Source organism: Dendrobates tinctorius, unplaced genomic scaffold, assembly GCF_039654945.1.
Source record: "Dendrobates tinctorius isolate UK_male_01 unplaced genomic scaffold, ASM3965494v1 ptg000232l, whole genome shotgun sequence".
Lineage (NCBI taxonomy): Eukaryota > Metazoa > Chordata > Amphibia > Anura > Dendrobatidae > Dendrobates > Dendrobates tinctorius.
Genome location: NW_027361899.1, coordinates 18,881,488 through 18,909,051, shown reverse-complemented (window position 1 = coordinate 18,909,051; position 27,564 = coordinate 18,881,488). Strand labels below are relative to the sequence as shown.

The 27,564-nt window shown below is 45.1% G+C and overlaps 1 protein-coding gene across 2 annotated transcripts in view; it reads right to left on the bottom strand.

Moving 5' to 3' along the window:
• The window catches only part of TMEM63A (transmembrane protein 63A), a 76,088-nt gene that overhangs the window by 8,780 nt on the left and 39,744 nt on the right, over window positions 1-27,564 (bottom strand). For both annotated transcript variants that reach the window (XM_073556393.1, XM_073556392.1), the window contains exons 8-22: window positions 26,740-26,848; window positions 19,935-20,005; window positions 19,367-19,447; window positions 17,070-17,193; window positions 16,645-16,778; window positions 16,421-16,558; window positions 16,143-16,296; window positions 14,523-14,629; window positions 13,948-14,034; window positions 13,775-13,840; window positions 12,801-12,963; window positions 12,288-12,393; window positions 9,500-9,667; window positions 9,125-9,237; window positions 3,985-4,047 (exon numbers count right to left, since the gene is read on the bottom strand). In XM_073556393.1, coding sequence (XP_073412494.1) covers window positions 3,985-4,047; window positions 9,125-9,237; window positions 9,500-9,667; window positions 12,288-12,393; window positions 12,801-12,963; window positions 13,775-13,840; window positions 13,948-14,034; window positions 14,523-14,629; window positions 16,143-16,296; window positions 16,421-16,558; window positions 16,645-16,778; window positions 17,070-17,193; window positions 19,367-19,447; window positions 19,935-20,005; window positions 26,740-26,848 — 1,684 coding nt within the window. The remainder of the gene's footprint in view (window positions 1-3,984; window positions 4,048-9,124; window positions 9,238-9,499; window positions 9,668-12,287; window positions 12,394-12,800; window positions 12,964-13,774; window positions 13,841-13,947; window positions 14,035-14,522; window positions 14,630-16,142; window positions 16,297-16,420; window positions 16,559-16,644; window positions 16,779-17,069; window positions 17,194-19,366; window positions 19,448-19,934; window positions 20,006-26,739; window positions 26,849-27,564) is intronic.

Genomic DNA, 27,564 nt, shown 5'->3' with positions numbered 1-27,564 from the left:
GAACTGGTAATGTTCCTGGCGAACCGCAAAACGCAGGAACTTCTGATGTCCGGAGAATATGGGAACATGTAGATAGGCATCTTGGATGTCTATTGAACACATGAATTCCTGCTCCTCCATGGAAGCGATTACCGAACGAACCGACTCCATCCGGAAGTGGCGAAGACGGACTCTCTTGTTGAGCAGCTTGAGATCCAAGATGGGTCGGACCGCCCCGTCTTTTTTCGGCACGACAAATAGGTTTGAATAAAACCCTGTAAACCGCTCCACTTCGGGAACGGGCACAATCACCCCGGCACTGAGGAGAGAGTCGATGGCCGTAAAGAACCCCGGGATCAAAGCTGGATCTTTTGGAGGACGGGATTCGAAGAAACGATCCCGTGGAAGAGAGACAAACTCTATCTTGTATCCTGACGATACAACCTCCCTGACCCAAGCGTCCTCCACTGAGGCCAGCCAGACATCCTTGAAGAACAGGAGTCGACCTCCCAATTGGAAGGGACCCTCGGGAGTCCGAGGATAGTGATGCTGATGTGGACCGTCCAGATCTGGGTCTGGATGGTCTGCTCTGCGAAGAGTGAGAGCGCCAGGAGGGAGTGGGTCTGAAGGAAACTTTCTTCCTATCTTGGCGTGCCTGCGGTCTTTGTTGGTTGGAGGAGGTCTCCGCCGAATTGAAACGGCGGTGAGCCCGAAAGGGTCGAAACTGACGCCTTAGTGGAGGTCTGCGAGGCTTGGACTGAGGAAGGAGAGAACTCGTGCCTCCGGTGGCGTCCTTAATAATCTGGTCCAATTGGGAACCAAAAAGGCGCACTCCCTGAAAAGGCAGATTAGTAAGAGACTTTTTAGAAGACAAATCCGCCTGCCAGGCCTTGAGCCAAATTGTCCGTCGGATAGCCACTACGTTGCTTGATGCCTGAACTGCGCAGGATGCCGCATCCAAAGAAGCAGAAAGCAGATAATCCCCCGCATGGGAAATCTGATTGGCGAGATCGGCCAATCGATCTGGTTGTGCTTTCTCTAGGATGCTCTGACGAAGATCCTCTGCCCAGGTAGCTATGGCCTTTGCTGCCCAGGATGAAGCAAAGATTGGGCATACCGCCGTTGAAACCGCTTCGAAGGCAGACTTCGCTAGGGATTCTATAATCCTATCATTAGAATCCTTTAGAGACGCCATGCCTGAAAGCGGGAGAACCGTGTTATTAGAAAGCCTGGACACGGGTGGATCGACCGAGGGAGAGGCAGACCAGTTGTCCGTAAGCTCTTTAGCAAACGGGTACAGAACGCCGAGACGCTTTCCTCTTTGAAAGCGTCTGGTCGGATCTTCTCTTTCCCTGGTAAAAATCTTTCCAAACTCGGAATGCAGAGGGAATACCCTGGAGGGTGTTTCCTCCCGTCTGAACGAAACCTCCTGATCTGAGGATTTCGCAGGGGAGTCCGCAATGTCGAAGGTATGATGGATCGCTGCAATGAGGTTCTGTACAGTAACCCTCATGTTCGCATCCTGGTCCGAATCCAGCTCTAAGATCCCCTCAGATGACCTGTCCGAGAGCGCCTCACCTGACTCGGGAGAGGAGGGCCGGGAGGGAGGTTGACGAGAAGGACTATGTGGTGACATGGGGCGAGGAGAGGATTCCGGCTGGAGATCCTGCCTGGGTCTTGTGCGACTAACGCTGGCCGACTCAGATGGAACCTCTTGAGGCCTGCTGGACCCTGTAGAGGTGTCCAGGGGCAACTTATCCAGAACGGCTACTAGGGACTGAGACACCTTGGTGAGATCTGCCACTGACTGTGATAGAGACGAAGCCCAGCCGGGCATGGGGGGTTCACTCTCACCTGGGGCCCTAGATGGCTCCTGGGCGGCGTCAGGTTGAATTGGATTGCTACAGTCCAGGCATTGGGAAGTGGACTGACCTGAGGGAAGTTTGCGATTGCAAGAAGAGCATGCAAAGAATTTGACTAGAGTGCAGGAGGGAGCCGCAGGGCGGCTACGGTCAGATTTGGAGTTAGACATAGTGAAACCTGAGGTAGTACCGGAAAGTTGGGGGACAGGAGGCAGAGGAGGGTGTCAGTCTGCAGAGCAGAGCCTACTCACGGTCCAGTGTCCTGTAGATGCTTCCAGCAAAAGCTTGCTGAGTCCCCCAATGCTGCACCACTCGTTTGGATCTGCGGAGCCCTCGATGGGGAAGAAGACGGAGTCCGGCTGACAGGCAGAAAAAATGGCGGCCGCCTGAGAAAAGCCGGGTAGAAAAGAGCGCGCTTCCTTGATCAGACAGGGAGGAAGGGGCGGGCTGACCGCAGAAAGGAGGAGGAAGATGGCGCCGCCCGCTGCCTATAGGCAGTCTAGGGGGCTGAACACCTCCCCTGGAGCGCAGAGCCCGAGGAAGAGAGCGGTGGGTGGGCTTAGAACGGGCGGAGAGAAGCCCGTCTGAGGAAGAAGGCGGGGGGGCGTGGCCGCGACGCCGAAGTAGCCCCAAACTGAAGCCGGGGCCTGTAGTAGATGCGGCGGCCGCCGTGAAGCGCGGGGCGGCGCGGAGACAGCGCCGCACTGCCACTGCGATCGCTCCTCAATGGAGCCATGACTAGCCCGGCTGCTAACCATCGCTGAAGTAAGTGCAGCTGGGGAGGATGATGGAGGCCTGACTGCAGCCCGGCTGTTGAAAAGCACTGAGATAAGTGCAGCCGGGGAATTCAGGGAAAGGAAGAGGCTGCTGAGGGCTCGGGGTCCTATACTTACCCTCTAGTCCTGCCGCTGTTCAGTGTCTTCTGGTACCTGTGGAGAGAGAGGTACCTCTATCATCCAGCCGAAGGATGTCCGCGTTTCTTCCGGACCGACAGGCTCTGGTGGGCGAGTGGGTGGGAGACGGGGGACGGGGACCAGTTGGATCGCCTGACACGCGTCCGTGCTCAGGCTCTTGGTCCTTCCGGGAGACCTATGAGGATACAGGGTGGCAGTTCACGCTGTACTCATAGCCTCCTTGTGGGACTACAGATGTGACCGTTCACTCTGTATCCCTCCGCAAAACCTGAAAAGAAAACGAAGCACATCGAGGTAGATAAGGGTCTAATGAAAGACCCGTGTCCACCTCCTACTGACATTAAACTGGGGAATTTCCTGCCGGTCGGTGGGGTGTACACTGCGGAGGAGGAGCTAACTTTTTTTGTGCACAGTGTCAGCCTCCTAGTGGCAGCAGCATACACCCATGGTCTCTGTGTCCCCCAATAAGGCGAACGAGAAAAACGAGTTAGATTATACTCACACAGGGGCGGTCGCGGTCCGATCCAGCACCTCCCATCTTCTAACGGTGACGTCTTCTTGTTTGCAGCCTGTCGCGGCGCCTGTGCAGGCGCACTGCTCTGGCCTGTTGAGGGCAGAGCAGAGTCCTGTAGTACGCATGCGCCGGGAGGGATCCGGCGTCTGCGCACTGCAGTATTCTGCTCTGCCCTCAACAGGGCAGAGCAGTGCGCCTGCGCCGGAGCCACGACAGGAAGGAAAGAAGAGGACGGCATCGTATGAAGATGGGAGGCGCCGGACCGGACGGCGACACCCATTGGACCGGACGCCGGGGTGAGTATAATCTCTCTTTTTTTTTTCTTATCTTTCAGGTTACATCGGGGGCTTATCTACAGCCCCTGATGGCGGTGCCGGCAGCTCATATTCGAAAAAAGGGTGACAGATTCCCTTTAAAGAGACTTTTGTGTTTGATTTTTGTGGGTCACTGCCTCTTGACTGTGTACGGTGCTACCGCTGCCTTACATAATGTATGAACACTAAAACAGATATACTTTAAAAATCCGGCTGGCGGCCATAGGCAGAGCCATGACTGGTCCGGCACCATCCCTCGCTGGCTCTGATTTAGGTGATTGACAGGTCTCTCGCTATGGAAGAGACCTGTCAATCAACGGCAGCGGAGCTGATAGAAGCCGGCCGGGGATCGGTCCCTATTTCTTGATGTTCCTGCACTTTAACTTTAAACATATACTCACAGGAGATTTACGTGGGATTTCTCCTTCGATCGGAGTGTCTGTTCCAGGACTGGATTCAAGTATCTAGACAAACAAATATTCAAGTAGTTAATTTTTTTATTTTTTTTTTTTTTTACAAATTAGGGATGGCATGTCTTTATCTAGACTTGTGAGCGAAACATTAAAAACTGGAATATATTTCATAATCTAATTAATAAAAAAATAACTTGCATAACCATCAAACCAAGGCAAAATCAGGATGGAAGTTTTGTCATTGAAGAGTGAGCGAATGTGATAATTTTGGCTATTTTTTTGGCAGTTCACTTTAGACTGGGACTGAATGAGCAGAGTCATTTCCTTAGAGGGCAGGTATGTTTATGATAGTTCTATTGTACTCTGGCAGGATAATAATACTATATGGATAGATCATAGAATCATAGAATCATAGAATCGTAGAGTTGGAAGGGACCTCCTGGGCCATCTGGTCCAACCCCCTGCTCAAAGCAGGATTCGCTAAATCATCCCAGTCAGATGTCTGTCCAGCCTCTGTTTGAAGATTTCCATTGAAGGAGAACTCACCACTTCTCGTGGCAGCCTGTTCCACTCATTGATCACTCTAACTGTCAAAAAGTTTTTTCTAATATCTAATCTGTGTCTCCTCCCATTCAGTTTCATCCCATTGCTTCTAGTCTTTCCTTGTGCAATTGAGAATAAAGTTGATCCTTCTACAATGTGACAGCCCTTTAGATATTTGTAGACAGCTATTAAGTCTCCTCTCAGTCTTCTCTTTTGCAAACTAAACATTCCCAAATCCTGCAACCTTTCCTCATAAGACAGGGTTTGCAGACCGGTCACCATTCTGGTCGCTCTTTTCTGAACTTGCTCCAGTTTGTTGATGTCTTTTTTAAAATGTGGTGCCCAAAACTGGACACAATATTCCAGATGAGGTCTGACCAGAGAGGAGTAGAGGGAAATAATGACTTCACGTGATCTAGACTGTATGCTTCTGTTAATACATCCTAGAATTGCATTTGCCTTTTTTGCTGCTGCATCACACTGTTGACTCATATTCAGTCTGTGATCTATTAGTATACCCAAGTCTTTTTCACATGTGCTGTCACTTAGCCCTATTCCTCCCATTCTATATATGCTTTTTTCATTTTTATTGCCCAGATGTAGTACTTTGCATTTCTCCCTGTTAAAAACCATTCTGTTAGTTGCTGCCCACTTCTCCAGTTTATTTAAATCTTTTTGAATCCTCTCACTCTCTTCTCTAGTATTAGCTATCCCTCCTAGCTTTGTGTCATCAGCAAATTTAATCAGTTTACCCTCAATTCCTTCATCTAAATCGTTGATAAAGATGTTGAACAATACAGGGCCCAGGACAGAGCCCTGTGGTACCCCACTTGAGACATTCTTCCAACTGGATGTGCAGCCATTTACGACCACTCTTTGGGTCCGATCACTAAGCCAGTTATGAATCCACCTAACAGTTGCCTTGTCCATTCCATACTTAGTCATTTTTTCAATAAGGATTGTATGAGAGACTTTGTCAAATGCTTTGCTGAAGTCAAGATATACTATATCTACAGCATTTCCTTGATCCACCCAATCAGTGATACCGTCATAGAAGGAAATTAAGTTAGTCTGACATGACTTATTAGTTACAAACCCATGCTGACTCTGTTTAATCACTTCATTCTTATCCAGGTATTGACATACATGTTGTTTAATAATTTGTTCAAAGATCTTTCCTGGTATAGAAGTCAGACTCACCAGCCTATAGTTCCCTGGGTCCACCTTCTTCCCCTTTTTGAAGATAGGAACAACATTTGCTCTTCTCCAGTCTTCTGGCACTTCTCCTGTTCTCCAAGAATTTTCAAAGATTATGGAGAGGGGTTCAAAAATTTCTTCTGCTATCTCCTTCAGTACTCTGGGGTGTAATTCATCTGGGCCTGGAGACTTGAATTCATTTAGGTTAGCTAAGTGTTTCCTCACTATCTTTCTGTTTATAGATATCCTGGATTCTTCTATTCCCTTAATAGGACAGTGAATAACAGTTGATGTTACATTTCCTTTCTGAGAGAAAACAGATGCAAAATAGGAATTTAAAAGTTCAGCCTTCTCAACATCCTGTCTTACCATTTCATCATTTTCATCCTGTAAAAATCCTATAGCATCTTTGACTTTTCTTTTACTTTTGACATATCCCCAAAATCCTTTATTATTGTTTTTGACATCTCTTGCAAGCCTCAATTCATTTTCAGCTTTAGCTAATCTGATTTGTGCCCTGCAGGTTCTGCAGACAGCATTATATTCTTCTTTAGATATGCCTCCCTCTTTCCATTTTATAAACATTTTTTTCTTCCTTTTTAGCATGTGCTTAAGTTCTGTGTTCATCCATCCTGGTTTCCTTAAATGCTTCCTATTCTTCCCTCTTTTCGGAATTGTTAACAACTGTGCTTTGAGAATTTCATTTTTCAAGATTTCCCATCCCTCCTGGACATTTTTGTCTTTTAGGATATCCAGCCATTGGATCCCTCCAATTCTCTTTCTGAATCCCTTAAAATCTGCCTTTCTGAAATCTAACCTTGACGTCTGAGTCTTCACAGGTCTTCCGCCTCTAGTTATCCAAAATTCTAAAATAGCATGGTCACTACCTCCTAGGGTCCCAGCCACTTTTACCTCCTCAACCATTTCCTCCCTGTTTATAAGGATTAGATCCAAGGTAGCAGTTCCCCTTGTTTTCTCCCCTACCTTTTGGAAGATAAAGTTGTCAGCAAGAGAGGATAAGAATTTCCTTGACCTGTTAGTTTTGCCTGAGAGAGATTCCCAACAAATGTCTGGATAGTTGAAATCTCCCATGACAACTATGTCATATTTTTTGGAGAACTTGGCCATTTGATGCATAAAGAGTTCATCCATATCTTCAGCTTGCACAGGCGGCCTGTAGTAAATGCCTACAATGGTGTCCTTTCCATTGTTCTGTCCTTGTATTCTTACCCAAACAGTTTCCACAGATCTCCCAGTCTCTGAAGCTTCAATCTCTGTGCAGATATACGCGTTTCTAACATACAATGCGACACCCCCTCCTCGTTTATCAAGTCTGTTTCTTGCAAATAAGTTGTATCCTTCTAGTCTTGTATTCCAATCATGTGTATCGTCCCACCAAGTTTCAGTGATTCCAATGACATCATATTTCTTTTCCTGTGTTAGTAGTTCCAATTCTCCTTGTTTGTTGCCCATGCTTTGTGCATTAGTATAGAAGCATTTTAGTTTGTGATTGGTTTCTCTTTCTCCAATATTTTTATTAATTAGATTCTTTCGTCTTTGTTCTTCCTTTCCACTTCTAATAGCAGAGTTCTCAATAGCATCTGTCAGGTGTATGGCTTTTTCTGGTCTTTTGCTTCCCTTCCCATGTTGTTCTAGTTTAAAGCTCTCCTTACAAGGGTAGCAAGGCGGCTTCCAAATACATGCTTTCCAGTCTTCGTAAGGTGCACCCCATCTCTAGCAAGTAGTCCATCGTATAAGTAGTTCACTCCGTGATCCAGAAATCCAAATCGTTGCTGACGGCACCATCGACGTAGCCAGTTGTTCACCTGCAGAATCTTTTTCCACCTCCTTGTCCCATGGCCATCCACTGGGAGGATGGAAGAGAAGACCACCTGCGCTACCAGTTCTTTCACTTTCTTGCCTAAGTCTTCAAAGTCTCTGCAGATGGTTTCCAGGTCGTTTCTTGCGGTGTCATTTGTCCCCACATGTAGTAGCAGGAATGGGTAGTCATCTGTAGGTCTGAAGAGTCCTGATATCCTGTCAGACACATCTTTAATTTTTGCACCTGGAAGACAGCACATTTCTCTTGAAGTTATATCCGGTCTGCAGATAGCGGCCTCTGTTCCTCTCAGCAGGGAATCCCCCATGACCACCACTCTCCGTTTCTTCTTCACAACATTTTTCTTTCTCCATCCAGGAGGACTCTGAAGGCGTACAAGGTTGCTGTTTGTGGGCAAAGTCTTATCCTGATGTATTTCTTCATCGTTTTCCTGCGTGAGAGCCTGGTACTGGTTCCTGAGCAGTATGGGTGCTGACTGCCTCCTGATCCTCCTGCTTCTCTGGGTCACATGTCTCCATTCCTCTGTTTCTTCAGGTGCACTTCGAATTTCTTCTCTTTCTGTAACATGAAGAGATAATTCTGCTCTGTCCAAGAACTCTTCACCTTCCTTAATGATCTTCAACGTAGCTAACCTCTCTTCGAGATTTTGCAACTTTTCCTCCAACAGGGACACAAGCTTGCATTTGTGGCATGTGAAGTTTGGCTTTTCCACTGGTAAATCTGTGAACATGTAGCAAGAAATGCAGCTCACCAAATGGCTCCTGGCCTCTTCCATCTTGAGATTTCTTAAAAACGGTGAAAGATGAGCCAAAATTTTTGATGAGCCTCTTTGGGCAGCTGTGGCATGTGCCACAATTTGGTGTACCTCTGTTGTGCCAAATTTTGCAAATCAGCCCCATTATATGACTAACGGAAAATATGGCCTCAACATAAAAAATGAACAAAATATAATAGAACAAATTCATTATTTTTTTTTCTTCATCAGAACAGTATTTTATTCATGAGAGTGAAATAACAAACAGGACAAATTCCTTTAAGTGGAACATCAGAAACTGATGAGGATATTTTTCTTTTCACTGCTGATACAATTAGCAGAAATTGATGGCATTAAGGCTATGTTTACATAGAGGTTTTCTTAGGAGTTTTTTGGGGGTTTTTTGAGCAAAATCAACTCCAAAATCCTCCTCAAAAATTCTGCAAAAAGACTTCCTTGTGTTCATACCACCAAGAAAAAGGTTGGAAAACTCTTCCAATTAATTGTGATGGAAAATCCACTTTGCTGTTCATTTGAGATTATTATTATTATTTTATTTTTTTTTAAACTTGAAAAATTTTGAAAAACGTCTCATGGGGAAAAAAATAATTGCATGTCACTTCCTTGAAGCACAGCCTGATGAAATCTGCTGTCAAATTATAAAAGTGTGTAGAAATAACTTCCGTAAAAAATAAGAAAAAAAAATATATATAAAAAAAAAAACCCATTCAAAAACGCTGCAGGAAAAACTTACAAAAAAAAATTATCTAAAAACTGACAGACAAGACACTCACCTTGTAATTAAAAGGGCTTAGATGTTTGAAGCAGCCGAAGCACGAATACGAGATAAGGAGCAGGATAGTTATTAGCAAAATGACCAGCGTGAACAGTGTGGCACCTTTAAAACCTATTTAAAAAAAAAAAAAAAAAAAATTAGGAACACAAGTTCTTAACAGGACAGATTACTTTTAAAATGAATGCCGACTTGCTGATCAGCTGATCACCACTGGTAAAGCGGCAGAGACCCTCCCCTACAAGTGCAGCGCAGAATACAACATACGCAGCACGTACGATAAAATGTTGTGACGTGATACGATTGCCTCTGATTGCATGTCATGTGAAAGAGAACACGCACACAAAAAATACATATATGATAGAAGCTTTCTTACCCATCCGAAGGAGAGAGTAGAAAAACAGCCACATGATGCACAGTATTGGTGCCGCCAGAGACTGTTTCACAGCAGCAAAGTGGATCTTCCGGTCCAGTTTGGTGGGCAGATAAGCGTAATACAGGTTGTGTCTGTCCACTATGTGTTTCAGCAGCATGTAGATCAATCCTGGGGAGGAAAAACGATCGCGTAACTCCAATGATCACACCGATCAGTGACCCGTTTTTATAGTTTTGGCAAAGTTAACTGTGGAAGACCCAGAAGTGAATTTAGTATAAGTTCTCAAAAAAATGACCTATTTGTTTCAAACATTTTTTTTTTTTTTTTTTTTACCTAAGGCTAGTTTCATATTTGCGTCTGTGCGCAAGTAAAAGCGCATGCGCTTTTTTTGCATTTGCGTTGGCGTTTTTTATGCGCATGCGTTCTCTAGGTGTCACATCTCACAGGAGGAAAATCCTTGAAAAATCCTTGAAACAGACTCCACCAATGGGACATCAAACAATGCTTCTTTGTGTAGGGGGTGGTTTAAACCAATGTCTAGACATGTTTACGCAAAAAACGCATGAGCAAGAAAACGCAGACGAACGCATGTCCAGGTCCCATAGACTGTAATGTGTTATTTTTTCGCATTCCGTGCGCATGCGTTTTTTTTTACGTCTTTGGGCGGACCCAAAAATGCAACAGGTTGCGTCCGGCGAATCTAGACGCACACCTGAAAAAAAACGCATGCGCACGAAAACGCAGACGAACGCATCCAAATGCAAGACCATGCGTACGCCATGTTAAACATAGGTAAGCATGCGCATGGATGAGCACGATGCGCTACGCCAAAAAACGCTAATGTGAAACCAGCCTTAAACGTACTTTTTGACAACTTTTTCTGGCCAATTTATTTATTTTTTTTTTATTTTGCTTGGAGGTAAAACAGTTAACTAAGCCCTGAGCATCCCATTAACGATCGGGCAGAGCGTCGGTGACATGCCTTACCTAATCCAAAAGAGGACTGAGCAGCTGTACATTCCCCTTCTATCTTCCTCTCTATGAGCAGAAGTGGATGAAGAGGAGAGGAGGCGGCCATATTATACTGCTTTACAACTGTTTTCTGTTGTATTTTGCTATAATTTTTAGCGGCAAAAAAAAAAAAGCTGAAAAATATAAAACCGCTCCCTTGCAAATACAGAGGCTGAAGAGGCAGAATGCTTTCACTGCATTGGTGGTCGCAACGTTTGTAACCCAAGGATCAGACATTAATTCAGGGGAAAAAAAAGCTCTATACACAAGTGTCTAAGACAGCTGGAGGCCAATGAAGACGATTTCCAAAAAAATAATGCTTTAACGTTCGATTCTCACGTACGAGTGGTATACGTGTTTTTCACAGATAGCACTCATACCCGTGATAGTCCATGGGGCCATTTACATGACCGGGATCTATTGGGGATCGGGAGATCTGTGGAAAATCGCGAGACATGTCTGTTGATCCGAAGGCTGGATCAAAATCGGCAATGTAAGTCAACGGGTTCTTGGAAAAAAAAAAATAAATAAATTGTAATGCAGTCAGACGACATCAGAGCGTGGTCTGATTTTCACAGACTGTCACAATGGAGAAACTAATTTTTTTTTTTTTTTTTTTTCAATTATCTCTCTGCGTACGAGAAAAATGGATGACACATGGACCACACATCTGATCAGAAAAGTCGGTCCATTTTTCTTGCACGTGGAAAAATCAGACGTGTGAATGAGCCCTGAGTGTGAGATTGGCAATTTTTTATCCTATGGTTACAGCCAAATATGCAAAATGCCAGCAGGGGACGTGCGGCCATATCTGTTGTCATTTTCAGACTGGCTCCTAAAAAAAAAAACAATGGTAAAACTGTGGAACGTGGTAACAATGACAATTTTACCGTCAGTGTTTAAAGGGAACCTGTCCCCTCTTCCCCAAACCGCCACGATGGCCTTCTTTAACCCTTTGTGGACTTCCTAACAAGCTTTTTTTTTGTGTCTTATAGATTTTTGTGAAGTTTGGTAAAACTGATTTTATAACTGGGCTTGTGATATGGTAATTAGCGGGTGATTAGCTCGAGTAACGTTTTTCGTCCCTGGCAATGCACAGTGGACAAGGTGTACACTCCTCGCCTTCTGTGGCGCACCGGGGATACCCAGGGAGGCGCACTGATGCAGGACGGTAATGGCTGGCTGGGTCCGGCATCACTGCTGCCCTCCTACGCATGCACAGCGTGCCGACGAAGCCAGTGGAGCATATACCCAGCGTCACGGAGGCAGAGATTGACAAGAGTCAGTGGTGACGCCGCTCTTGCTAATCAGGTCACTCACGTGCCACAAGGTTATGATATCATGATTAGGGGGAAGATTCGTTCGGGGAAAGCACAGGCCTCCCTCGACTACTCACTGACTAAATAGAATACCGCAAGCCTAGTTATAAAAACGGATTTTATGAAGATTTAAAAATCTATAAGAGTTCAATAAAAGACAGTGACGCCTTGGAGGAGAATCCCGTTAAGAAATCAATTAAAAAATTGCAACCAATATGACCAAACTTCCCGTTCTAACTTTTGCAAAAGAAAAAAAAAATGGCCACAGAGATCAAACTGAAAAACGCAAATATCTCTTTACATATCCGTGGTTGAAGAGCGTTAATACGCGGCACGGGTCCAACTGGATGGGAGCTACTTTGTGTCACAGGGCTCCACTCTGGCTCATTGAAGTGGCGCCAAGTTGATCACCCTCGCCTGTAGTGTCTATTTGTCCTAAAAATCGTGGTGTGACTTACCAAAAGGCACAATGATGGGACAGGTGATGCTGTACGCTGTGATCACTGTGAACACGCACAACATATAGGCATACATGGCTCCAAACTGGTATTCATAGGCCTGATGCTACATGACAGGAGACAAGAGGAGGAACATGAAAATTGGGAACTCATCTGCACCATTATTTTCAATTTTATACCTTACTCAGTAATGGTCATACAGGACTGGAAAACCATGCTTGCTGCCTTTTCCATGATACGGTACCACACCAGTGCATATGTTAAGTCCAGCATTGCAGCTCAGCTACATGAACCTGAATAGGGCTGAGCCATATGTTACCCCTGGAATGACCATGAGGTCATGCAAGGACAAGGATATGCCCGGTTCTCCCAAGCCGGAGGACTTTGGTGTCAAGACTTTTCTGGGTTCTAGAGGGGTGTAGACTCCCCTCTATGAAGAGATGTCCATGTACCCCAAGAAGGCATATGGCGAGATCATCATTGTGAAACAAGCTTTTTTTTTTAGGCAAGTACCTGTTTTATGTTCCGTCTCTCGGCAGCAGACTTGGCCATTATCATTTTGATGGTGTACAAGATGAGGCCTGGAAGACGCAGCAGCTCCATCCCATTCCCTACAAATGCAGAAGCAATGACGTAGTTGACGAAGAAGGCGCCTTGATCCGGTAGGAAGACGCATCTAAAAGATGGAAGGCACAAGAAATTAATGATATATCGGTCACATTGCAGAATGGGAGGAATAGGCCTAAGCAACAGCACATGTGAAAAAGACTTGGGTATACTAATAGATCACAGACTGAATATGAGTCAACAGTGTGATGCAGCAGCAAAAAAGGCAAATGCAATTCTAGGATGTATTAACAGAAGCATACAGTCTAGATCACGTGAAGTCATTATTTCCCTCTACTCCTCTTTGGTCAGACCTCATCTGGAATACTGTGTCCAGTTTTGGGCACCACATTTTAAAAAAGACATCAACAAACTGGAGCAAGTTCAGAAAAGAGCGACCAGAATGGTGACTGGTCTGCAAACCCTGTCTTATGAGGAAAGGTTGCAGGATTTGGGATTGTTTAGTTTGCAAAAGAGAAGACTGAGAGGAGACTTAATAGCTGTCTACAAATATCTAAAGGGCTGTCACATTGTAGAAGGATCAACTTTATTCTCATTTGCACAAGGAAAGACTAGAAGCAATGGGATGAAACTGAATGGGAGGAGACACAGATTAGATATTAGAAAAAACTTTTTGACAGTTAAAGTGATCAATGAGTGGAACAAGCTGCCACGAGAAGTGGTGAGTTCTCCTTCAATGGAAGTCTTCAAACAGAGGCTGGACAGACATCTGACTGGGATGATTTAGCGAATCCTGCTTTGAGCAGGGGGTTGGACCAGATGGCCCAGTAGGTCCCTTCCAACTCTACGATTCTACGATTCTATGATCAAATGGCGACGTAATATCAGCGCTTAAGGTGCAGGTCATCCTCCATACTCACTCCAGTCTGATCCGACCATTCGTGTCCAAAGATTTGTCAAACAGCCATCGGAAGAAGACATCTAAGCTGGAAAATAGCACACAGTGAATTGTTTTTTTTTTGGGCTGGAGCCCTGATAAGGTGTTTGTAGCTCTTGGAGTCATGCTGCAAGTAAGTGCTAACGAAAGACAAACCTGGTCAGGCCGAGCGACGGCAAAATCAACACCATGAAGATGAGGAAGATGTAGACTTTATGCATCATGATACGATTCTCAGCAGATCTGTGAAAAGACCATCATCGATTCCATCATGCATACTGGTAGTGGGAAATCTTGTAAAAGTTTCCAAAATGCTTTTTTTTTTTTTTCCTGATATATTTGCTTTGCAGAGCTGCAAGTTCAAACTTCAGGGCTCAAAAACAATAATCATCAGTACAAAGTAGTCCCCAAGATTCAAGATCAGGGGCCAAATTCATTCAGGACATCCCCGTCACTGATGGAGAAAGGTTTCCCTGACATGCACCCTTGTGGGGCTGCACGTGCAGAGCTCAGTGGGCTTTCCCGCTCTCCATGTCTCCTTCTCTGCCGCAGATATGACTGTGTAAGCTGGGATTTCTGAAAAGTCTCCCCAGCTATTTGTGATCAACATTATAAGAATATAGAATTCCGTGCTCAAAAACAATAATAAGCACAAAAAGCACCCCAAAAGATAAGCTCAGGGGCCAAATTTTGCAGACTATGAAGTACTAATAAATACTACAATGCCTTACTTTGTCCAATGGGCTTCAAAGAGTGTGGAGTAATTCACGATAGTTGGTAGTAATGCAGAGAACGACCACAGGAGGAGGGTGGGAAAGAACTGGCTGATCACTGGGTTCTGCAAAAAAAAAAAAAAAAGATAAATACGTAATAAACTTTTTTCCTTTAAAACAGCATTGATAATTCTGAAAACTGTTATTTCCTACTAATTTCTCCTATGAGGGTTTATTCCAATTTTTTTGCTCTTCCAGGCAATGACACTTCCTTTAGGAGTGGACAGAGGAAGCAGGACTCACAGGCTTTCTGTAAGAGTGGACAGAGGAAGCAGGACTCACAGGCTTTCTGTAAGAGTGGACAGACGAAGCACGACTCCCAGGCATTCTGTAAGAGTGGGCAGAGGAAGCAGGACTCACAGGCTTTCTGTAAGAGTGGGCAGAGGAAGCAGGACTCACAGGCTTTCTGTAAGTGGACAGAGGAAGAAGGACTCACAGGCTTTTAGTAAGAGTGGGCAGAGGAAGCAGGACTCACAGGCTTTCTGTAAGAGTGGGCAGAGGAAGCAGGACTCACAGGCTTTCTGTAAGTGGACAGAGGAAGAAGGACTCACAGGCTTTTAGTAAGAGTGGGCAGAGGAAGCAGGACTCACAGGCTTTCTGTAAGAGTGGACAAAGGAAGCAGGACTCACAGGCTTTCTGTAAGAGTGGGCAGAGGAAGCAGGGAATCACAGGCATTCTGTAAGAGTGGACAGAGGAAGAAGGACTCACAGGCTTTTAGTAAGAGTGGGCAGAGGAAGCAGGACTCACAGGCTTTCTTTAAGAGTGGGCAGAGGAAGCAGGACTCACAGGCTTTCTGTAAGAGTGCACTGAGGAAGCAGGACTCACAGGCTTTCTTTAGGAGTGGGCAGATAAAGCACATAACTCCAATTAGAAATGTAGTATAGTTCTTCCAATTTGCTATGTCGTAGGCCTGTTTCACACTTCCGTTTTTTCAAATCCGTCAAAATCCGTTGTTTTCCGTAAAAAAACGGATCCGCCATTTTTTGCAGGATCCGTTTTTTTTCGTCCCATAGACTTCCATTACGGTTACCGCGGATCCGTCAAAAAAACGGATCCGTTTTTTTAAAAACGGATCCGTTGGCATCCGTTTCCGTCAAAAAAACGGAAACGGATCCGTTTGGCGGACACAAAAACGGAAGTGTGAAACAGGCCTAACCCCATATCCAGTGCATTGCGGAAGCTTATGTATGACCACTCATAGTGACAGTTGGTAGAGGTCATAACTTTGGATACCTAAGCTACTGCAATGCCCTGTACATGGGGTAAGCGACATAGCAAATCAGAAGAACTATACTACATTTCAAATTGGCGTTATTTTGCCAATATTAATATTACTACATATTGGGATAGGATCTTGGAGATGGGAATACCGCTTTAAATAGGGTTTTAAATTAAAATATGGACTAAAATAACACTATATTTCCACGCTCAGCGCCTTCCCCTCTACCTTCTGCTGCCCTGACATTCCCACCACATACATTCATATCTATATTCCTGTATATTTCCAGCGGTGTAGACGTCACTGAAGCCCTAAACTGGCTCCACACGTGTATAGACAAAGCTCCGGAAGTTACTTACATTCAGATAGTAGATGGGTTTGGTGACATTGAACTTGTCCATTGTGGAAATAATAATAGATGGCGTCGTGAGGAAAAACAATACAATGAAAAGGCAAAAGTTAATCCCCAGGAATCTTGCCCACCATTTCACTCCCTGCACTGACAGATTCCCCCTAAGAAACAAGAAAAGGAAAACTGAAACAGCGCCACACCTGACCACAGGTTGTGAATGGAATTGCAACTCAGCCTTATGAAGCTCACTTTATGTGGCGCTCTGCCTTATGTAACCCAGCTTACCATGAGATGTTCTCCGGGTAGGTGGCGTACGTCACCGACCACCTTGTGGTGCGAAGCTGTCGGCCGACGCTCGATGGCTGCGGTTCCGTGGCGCATTTGAATTGATGACATTTGATGGCGTTGAAGTCTTTCAGGATGCTGAGGAAACACAAAGCCTTACTCCGCCGCGTTGTCACACACACCCCCTTGTATCCACATCACGACTGACTACTTGACGCACTTACAAAGTCGCCATGGACTTCTCGGAAAACGTCACAAAGGCGATCCCAATGGGCACGTTGCGGGCCACCTCCAGCTTAGATGCGCATTCCTGCTCCAACTTATCCTTCACGGCAGTGTAATATTCAATAGCTTCAACCTAAGCGTAAAATATCAGATACATAAAAAACAGAAAAAATAACAATTACCAATACAGCTCTCACAGCGCAGGATGTCACACAGCTTTCCTGGGATTCTGAATTACCCATGTAACTAGTTATTAAAAAGTTTTCACCAACTTTTAACTGTATCACTTATCCATATAATAGGTGATAACTTCTGGTCCAGAAAAAAAAAATTGTTAAGTCACAAACACAGAGTGCTGAATTTATACACGTCCCCCATGTATCAATAGTTTAATGGGACCCAACGGTACTCGATCAACACCTACCCTCTCACAGCCACGCATTTCACAGCAGCAGAACTGTCCGCATGGCTTGGGGTTAATAAACACGTACTCCCCGGTTTTGTTGTGTAGTTTGATGTAATACGCCAAGATTTTATCAGCTTTTGACCTAAAATAAATAGAAACAAATGCAAATATATACAGGGAAATAACCAGAAAGCCATTTATGAGCCACATATCACCCTGGTGGTGGCCTAAGGGGAGGGATAGGAGGAGGTGAGCTGTGACATCACCTATTGTGAATGGTGGATCCTGTGTTATCTACTGTATATAGAGGTGTTATCAGTCATTGTACAGGAAGAGGTGAGCTGTGAAATCACTTATTGTAAATGGTGGTCCTGTGTTACCTACTGTATATAGAGGTTATCAGTCATTGTACAGAAGGAGGAGGTGAGCTGTAACATCTATTGTGACTGGTGGTCCTGTGTTATCTACTGTATATAGAGGTTATCAGTCACTGTAGAGGAGGAGGTGGTGAGCTGTGACATCACCTATTATGAATGGTGGTCCTGTGTTATCTACTGTATATAGAGGTTATCAGTCACTGTACAGGAGGAGGTGGTGAGCTGTGACATCACCTATTATGAATGGTGGTCCTGTGTTATCTACTGTATATAGAGGTTATCAGTCACTGTACAGGAGGAGGTGGTGAGCTGTGACATCACCTATTATGAATGGTGGATCCTGTGTTATCTGCTGTATATAGAGGTGTTATCAGTCATTGTACATGAGGAGGAGGTGAGCTGTGACATTCCCTATTGTGAATGGTGGATCCTGTGTTATCTACTGTATATAGAGGTGTTATCAGTCATTGTACAGGAGGAGGTGAGCTGTGAAATCACATTGTAAATGGTGGTCCTGTGTTATCTACTGTATATAGAGGTTATCAGTCATTGTACAGAAGGAGGAGGTGAGCTGTGACATCTACTGTGACTGGTGGTCCTGTGTTATCTACTGTATATAGAGGTTATCAGTCATTGTACTGAAGGAGGAGGTGAGCTGTGACATCATCTATTGTGACTGGTGGTCCTGTGTTATCTACTGTATATAGAGGTTATCAGTCACTGTAGAGGTGGAGGAGGTGAGCTGTGACATCCCCTATTGTGAATGGTGGTCCTGTGTTATCTACTGTATATAGAGGTTATCAGTCACTGTACAGGAGGAGGTGGTGAGCTGTGACATCACCTATTATGAATGGTGGATCCTGTGTTATCTGATGTATATAGAGGTGTTATTAGTCACTGTAGAGGAGGAGGTGAGATGTGACAATTTATGGTGACTGGTGGAGCCTCTTATCTGCTGTGTATAGAGGGGACTGTTATTGTAATCCTGTCTGTGATGATAATGAGACTGCTTACACAGTTTGTGAACAGAACAAGAACTGTGAGCCTGGTACACCGCCTAGTGGCCAGTGTGAAAATTGCGAGACTTCTATTATTCCATAGCTATTGATATGGAAAACTGAAGAAAAAAAATAAAAGTTAAAAAACAAATGTAACATAAAAACATGAGTTAAACAATGGATCCATGTTGAGGATGCCTTCCCAATAATAGGGGTTGCCCTACCTAAAACAGAGACACATCCCATGATGTCTCATTCCTGTTATTTGACCACTGCAGCCTGTCACAAGCTTCAGTGGTGAGGTGACTAAAAAACAGCACACCATATTGTTCCAGCAGAGCCTCTGCTGTAGCTACGGGGGTTACTGTGGGCGAGTATTTTAGCATTTGCCCTTTTCTGTCTTTTTCTGAGCTCCTCAGCTCAGTTTTGACCATAGACATCAAAGTTGAATGTTCAGGGAAAGAAAGTGTGTAAAAGCTTTTTTTTTTACCCTAAAATACATGTATTTAGGGGGGGAAAAATGGTCCCTAAAAAGGTGGACAACCCCTTTATAGAGAAATCTTTATTCTGTGCGCAGCTGTTATTTAGACTGTTTCCCAATGCTGTCATTTGCTGCCACCTAGTGGTACTTCGCAAAACTGCATCCATTGCCATTTAGAAACTAAGTCGTCAATCTTTCTGTCCAAGACTCCCAAGGAATATTCCTTAGAACGTCGTCTGAGAACCACTTTTATTTTTCTTTAAATAACAGTGCGTCCAGAGTTTCCCACTTTAGACAATTCATAGCCATAATACCCATTAGTAATTCACTTTTACAAGCCAGAGAAGATTTATGTCCCTCATGCTTTACACCGCTGCTCTCCTTATTAACATTGGTTGATGTGCAGAATTCCTCAGCAATAAAGGTTGATATAAAACTACTACAAACAGGCCACATTACCTCTTGCTGCAAATTTGGAGAAGGTCGGACACGTCATAGCACAAATGTACGTCGACCACCCGGCATGCTGGATAGGCCTCACTGCAAGAGAAACAGCATGAGATCTTATGCCATAAAATCAACCATAGAGTTAAAGGGGTTGTCCACTACTAGACAATTCTGTCTGACGGAAGTGTTCAGGCTGCAGCCAATCAGATGTCGCTGAGTATCCAAAGTCAAAGTCATAGGAGTCCTGGGGAGAGGCAGCGCCAAGTTCCAAAGTGGCGCCGGTCCAGTCTGAGGGCGAGTATGTTTGTTTGTTTATTTTATATGGGGCACTTTGACTATTTAAAGGGATTCTTGCTAAATGCAAAACCTCTAATCACCACTTGGGGGAGCTGTATAAATGCACATACAGTGAGCTCCCCCTAGTGGTGGCAGTAGGGAATCACACTTTTATACTTTAACATTATGGCTTTCCAGGAGTCGTGGCGCTCACAAAAATGAATCGCAGCACCCCCTCATCCCCTCCATAAAAGAGAATCAATTCAGAGCCAAAAATGGAGATGATGGGCAGCCTCGCTCCTACCTGAAGTGCCTGCTGATGGTCTCCTTTTCAGCATTACGGGGCAGTCCTGTTATGAACAGCGTCTGTTTCACCTGTGGAATGGAGCAAAAAATAGAGGAAAAAAAAGTAATTCCATCAACTTTTAATATGAACAACCAGCACTGGGTTTTCCATTAGGCACAAAGGCCCGTACCATAGATGTAAGAGGTAATGAGTTTTCCACCCACGGAGTCATGTCCTATTGTTACTTAAATGCATGTATTTATAGCAAAAAAAAAGATTATTTTTTTTTTTGCATTTTGGTTGCATTAAAAATTGTGCACAGTTTTCATTTTATAGCCTCTACGTCACACTGTCTATTGCTGTCTGCAGAACGAGTTAACTGAGAATCCATCAGCGAGCTCATTCTGACAGCCCAACGGAAGAGTTTCAAGTTATTTCTGAGCTGCTCTCAGCTGATATATGACCACAGACCACATCAAAGATGAATGTGCTGGGAAATAAAAAGCCTGTTAAAGCAAAACTGCTTTGCCGGCAAAACAAAAGAAAGAAAAAAAAAAAAAAAGTTTGGTTCCTGGTGAAGTCCATTTTCAGGGTCTGTGCACAGACAGCAGGTGTTCAGTAAGGCCCCCAAACTTTACTGTTGAGGTTCGCCCATCACTACACTTAATCAGGATTCTCCAAGGGCGACACTAAACATGTATGCACTTTTTTTTTTTTCTTTTTTTAATTTTAGTTTCTTAGTGTTGCCTTTTATCAAAACCAGTAACATTTTTATTTCTCCGCTGTACGGGCTGGGCGAGGACTTATTTTTTTGCATGACGAGCTGACAGTTCAATGGATACCAATTCGGTTGAATACGATATTTTGACCCGATTTTATTTAATTGTTTGTTTTTTGTTATAGAAAGGAATAGTGAAAAAAAAAAAAAAAGGCAATTCTGCTGTTTTTTTTTTTTTTCTTGTTACGACGTTTACCAGTCTGGTTAATTAATATAACATTTTGATAAATTGGACTATTATAAACATGGCAATGCCAAATGTATTTATTTTTTATTACTAAATGTGAGAAAGGAGGGGCGATTCACAGTATTTTTTTATAACTTTTTTTTTTTATACCTTTACTTTCTAGGCCCCACAGGTGATTTCAATCTGCAGTCGTCCGATCGCTTATAAAAGACACTGCAATACTCCAGTATTACTGCATATAGTGAACATTGCGTCTCCTTTGAAGCTTAGCATAGAGCTGAGCTTACATGAAGGACCAAAATGACAGCGACAGGGGCCTTCAGTACACCCCCAGGTAACACAGTAACCCATCATTCAGTACACCCCCAGGTAACACAGTAACCCATCATTCAGTACACCCCCAGGTAACACAGTAACCCATCATTCAGTACACCCCCAGGTAACACAGTAACCCATCAGTCAGTACACCCCCAGGTAACACAGTAACCCATCAGTCAGTACACCCCCAGGTAACACAGTAACCCATCATTCAGTACACCCCCAGGTAACACAGTAACCCATCATTCAGTACACCCCCAGGTAACACAGTAACCCATCAGTCAGTACACCCCCAGGTAACACAGTAACCCATCATTCAGTACACCCCCAGGTAACACAGTAACCCATCAGTCAGTACACCCCCAGGTAACACAGTAACCCATCATTCAGTACACCCCCAGGTAACACAGTAACCCATCATTCAGTACACCCCCAGGTAACACAGTAACCCATCATTCAGTACACCCCCAGGTAACACAGTAACCCATCATTCAGTACACCCCCAGGTAACACAGTAACCCATCAGTCAGTACACCCCCAGGTAACACAGTAACCCATCAGTCAGCACACCCCCAGGTAACACAGTAACCCATCAGTCAGCACACCCCCAGGTAACACAGTAACCCATCATTCAGCACACCCCCAGGTAACACAGTAACCCATCAGTCAGTACACCCCCAGGTAACACAGTAACCCATCAGTCAGTACACCCCCAGGTAACACAGTAACCCATCAGTCAGTACACCCCCAGGTAACACAGTAACCCATCAGTCAGTACACCCCCAGGTAACACAGTAACCCATCATTCAGTACACCCCCAGGTAACACAGTAACCCATCAGTCAGTACACCCCCAGGTAACACAGTAACCCATCATTCAGTACACCCCCAGGTAACACAGTAACCCATCAGTCAGTACACCCCCAGGTAACACAGTAACCCATCAGTCAGCACACCCCCAGGTAACACAGTAACCCATCAGTCAGCACACCCCCAGGTAACACAGTAACCCATCATTCAGCACACCCCCAGGTAACACAGTAACCCATCATTCAGCACACCCCCAGGTAACACAGTAACCCATCATTCAGTACACCCCCAGGTAACACAGTAACCCATCATTCAGTACACCCCCAGGTAACACAGTAACCCATCATTCAGTACACCCCCAGGTAACACAGTAACCCATCATTCAGTACACCCCCAGGTAACACAGTAACCCATCAGTCAGTACACCCCCAGGTAACACAGTAACCCATCATTCAGTACACCCCCAGGTAACACAGTAACCCATCATTCAGTACACCCCCAGGTAACACAGTAACCCATCATTCAGTACACCCCCAGGTAACACAGTAACCCATCATTCAGTACACCCCCAGGTAACACAGTAACCCATCATTCAGCACACCCCCAGGTAACACAGTAACCCATCAGTCAGCACACCCCCAGGTAACACAGTAACCCATCATTCAGTACACCCCCAGGTAACACAGTAACCCATCATTCAGTACACCCCCAGGTAACACAGTAACCCATCATTCAGTACACCCCCAGGTAACACAGTAACCCATCAGTCAGTACACCCCCAGGTAACACAGTAACCCATCATTCAGTACACCCCCAGGTAACACAGTAACCCATCATTCAGTACACCCCCAGGTAACACAGTAACCCATCATTCAGTACACCCCCAGGTAACACAGTAACCCATCATTCAGTACACCCCCAGGTAACACAGTAACCCATCAGTCAGCACACCCCCAGGTAACACAGTAACCCATCATTCAGCACACCCCCAGGTAACACAGTAACCCATCATTCAGTACACCCCCAGGTAACACAGTAACCCATCAGTCAGTACACCCCCAGGTAACACAGTAACCCATCAGTCAGTACACCCCCAGGTAACACAGTAACCCATCAGTCAGTACACCCCCAGGTAACACAGTAACCCATCATTCAGTACACCCCCAGGTAACACAGTAACCCATCATTCAGTACACCCCCAGGTAACACAGTAACCCATCATTCAGTACACCCCCAGGTAACACAGTAACCCATCATTCAGTACACCCCCAGGTAACACAGTAACCCATCAGTCAGCACACCCCCAGGTAACACAGTAACCCATCATTCAGCACACCCCCAGGTAACACAGTAACCCATCATTCAGCACACCCCCAGGTAACACAGTAACCCATCAGTCAGTACACCCCCAGGTAACACAGTAACCCATCATTCAGTACACCCCCAGGTAACACAGTAACCCATCATTCAGCACACCCCCAGGTAACACAGTAACCCATCAGTCAGTACACCCCCAGGTAACACAGTAACCCATCATTCAGTACACCCCCAGGTAACACAGTAACCCATCAGTCAGTACACCCCCAGGTAACACAGTAACCCATCATTCAGTACACCCCCAGGTAATACAGTAACCCATCAGTCAGTACACCCCCAGGTAACACAGTAACCCATCATTCAGTACACCCCCAGGTAACACAGTAACCCATCAGTCAGTACACCCCCAGGTAACACAGTAACCCATCAGTCAGCACACCCCCAGGTAACACAGTAACCCATCAGTCAGCACACCCCCAGGTAACACAGTAACCCATCATTCAGCACACCCCCAGGTAACACAGTAACCCATCATTCAGCACACCCCCAGGTAACACAGTAACCCATCAGTCAGTACACCCCCAGGTAACACAGTAACCCATCATTCAGTACACCCCCAGGTAACACAGTAACCCATCATTCAGCACACCCCCAGGTAACACAGTAACCCATCAGTCAGTACACCCCCAGGTAACACAGTAACCCATCATTCAGTACACCCCCAGGTAACACAGTAACCCATCAATCAGTACACCCCCAGGTAACACAGTAACCCATCATTCAGTACACCCCCAGGTAACACAGTAACCCATCATTCAGTACACCCCCAGGTAACACAGTAACCCATCAGTCAGTACACCCCCAGGTAACACAGTAACCCATCATTCAGTACACCCCCAGGTAACACAGTAACCCATCATTCAGTACACCCACAGGTAACACAGTAACCCATCATTCAGCACACCCCCAGGTAACACAGTAACCCATCATTCAGTACACCCCCAGGTAACACAGTAACCCATCATTCAGTACACCCCCAGGTAACACAGTAACCCATCAGTCAGTACACCCCCAGGTAACACAGTAACCCATCATTCAGTACACCCCCAGGTAACACAGTAACCCATCATTCAGTACACCCCCAGGTAACACAGTAACCCATCATTCAGTACACCCCCAGGTAACACAGTAACCCATCAGTCAGTACACCCCCAGGTAACACAGTAACCCATCATTCAGTACACCCCCAGGTAACACAGTAACCCATCAGTCAGTACACCCCCAGGTAACACAGTAACCCATCATTCAGTACACCCCCAGGTAACACAGTAACCCATCATTCAGTACACCCCCAGGTAACACAGTAACCCATCAGTCAGTACACCCCCAGGTAACACAGTAACCCATCAGTCAGTACACCCCCAGGTAACACAGTAACCCATCAGTCAGTACACCCCCAGGTAACACAGTAACCCATCAGTCAGTACACCCCCAGGTAACACAGTAACCCATCATTCAGCACACCCCCAGGTAACACAGTAACCCATCAGTCAGCACACCCCCAGGTAACACAGTAACCCATCATTCAGCACACCCCCAGGTAACACAGTAACCCATCATTCAGTACACCCCCAGGTAATACAGTAACCCATCATTCAGTACACCCCCAGGTAACACAGTAACCCATCAGTCAGTACACCCCCAGGTAACACAGTAACCCATCAGTCAGTACACCCCCAGGTAACACAGTAACCCATCATTCAGTACACCCCCAGGTAACACAGTAACCCATCATTCAGTACACCCCCAGGTAACACAGTAACCCATCAGTCAGTACACCCCCAGGTAACACAGTAACCCATCAGTCAGTACACCCCCAGGTAACACAGTAACCCATCATTCAGCACACCCCCAGGTAACACAGTAACCCATCAGTCAGCACACCCCCAGGTAACACAGTAACCCATCATTCAGCACACCCCCAGGTAACACAGTAACCCATCATTCAGCACACCCCCAGGTAACACAGTAACCCATCATTCAGCACACCCCCAGGTAACACAGTAACCCATCATTCAGCACACCCCCAGGTAACACAGTAACCCATCATTCAGTACACCCCCAGGTAACACAGTAACCCATCATTCAGTACACCCCCAGGTAACACAGTAACCCATCATTCAGTACACCCCCAGGTAACACAGTAACCCATCATTCAGTACACCCCCAGGTAACACAGTAACCCATCAGTCAGTACACCCCCAGGTAACACAGTAACCCATCAGTCAGTACACCCCCAGGTAACACAGTAACCCATCAGACAGCACACCCCCAGGTAACACAGTAACCCATCATTCAGCACACCCCCAGGTAACACAGTAACCCATCATTCAGCACACCCCCAGGTAACACAGTAACCCATCATTCAGTACACCCCCAGGTAACACAGTAACCCATCATTCAGTACACCCCCAGGTAACATAGTAACCCATCAGTCAGTACACCCCCAGGTAACACAGTAACCCATCATTCAGTACACCCCCAGGTAACAAAGTAACCCATCATTCAGTACACCCCCAGGTAACACAGTAACCCATCATTCAGTACACCCCCAGGTAACATAGTAACCCATCAGTCAGTACACCCCCAGGTAACATGGTAACCCATCATTCAGTACACCCCCAGGTAACATAGTAACCCATCATTCAGTACACCCCCAGGTAACATGGTAATCCATCGGAGCCCCACCACCGTGTTACACGCAAGCGCTGGTCTGCATTCCAACTGAAATGAGAGCTCGTCCTATAAACCCGCTCCAGAGGATCCCGTGACCCACGCCCCAGAGGATCCCATTACCAACACCTCCTTGTAAAGACCATAAACATTTGCACTAAATAAAAAGGCCGATGTCTCTGGAACTGTAAATCGGATTTAAAAAAAAAAAAAATCAAAATACTCGGGAAAAGCAAGAATAAGTTAAGAACTGAACGCCAAGTCTTCATTTTATACTTATAGACACACGATGGAGCTCTATGCTACAAGGGCTGACAGCAACATGCTGTTTAAGACTGAGAAGTGCTGGTGCTCTTAAATTGACAAATATATCTTTTCCTCAATTACCAATATCTTAGTGGGTCTTTTGTTCAGGGTCCTAATTCTGTTGATCAGATTGGAGAGTGGTAACATAATAGGGCTCCTGTCTTGCATTACATTAATATGGATATTGTGTAATGCTTCATTTCCCCTCTGGGGGCGCTGCAGGGAAGTTGAACACTTCCTGTTAGGTTTCTTCACGGATTACAGATGATCGCTGGTCATCCCAGCAGGGGAACAGATTATGCTAATTTTTTTTAACTTTCAATTTCATATAACTATTTTGCTATAAGTCCTACAAAAACTGTTTTCTTTCCTTACCTGATTCTCTTCCTTGTACTTTATGACAGACGTGTGATGTCGCATGAGGATGACAATTAGGATGAGATATATGACGCCTACGACCGTGTGGAGCCACAGAAGACTGTCCCTGCACATACAAACACGTGACATTACAAGAGGCTCCGATAAAACTCCTGGATGGGTCTCGACTTCATCTAAGTCACATTTATCCATGTGTACAGGACCTCGCACACGATTATTATCTTGGAAAGGTTGCTGCATTTTTTGTCTTCTTTCCCTGGGACTGCCCATAGGATCATCAGGTGACCCCCTTGTTGATATAGGAGCATGGTAGCCGTTCCCTTTCCCCCCCCCCCTATTAATCTACTCTGCACTGTTTGCGGAATTGATTTGTTTACCTGTTTAACTATGTAAAATTTTAATAAATATGATTTTGGAAAAAAAAAAATTAGGTGACCCCCTGAGACAGCAATTGGGGGGGGGGGGGTCATTGGTTTATAAAGTAAACTAATTTCTATCCCAGTATGCAGCATGCTCCTGAGTGCCCCCTAGTGGTGGCTGCAGACAGACAGAATTTCATCCTTTTACTGTACAGAAAGTTTTCAGACGGACACATTCTATTTTTCACAAAGTTTGCTTATTCAGTTCTTTCAGTGGCAATTTGCACTAACTCTAGATTGGATTATTCCTCATCACTAAAACGAACTTAATCACACACACAAAAAAACACATTTCTTTCTTCTAAATAAAAAAAAATCACCTGTTAAATATTATTTCAGTGATTTCTAGTTAGCTCAGGAGACAGTGCTAACAAGGACAAGGCAGCTCATAGCTCTTACCAAG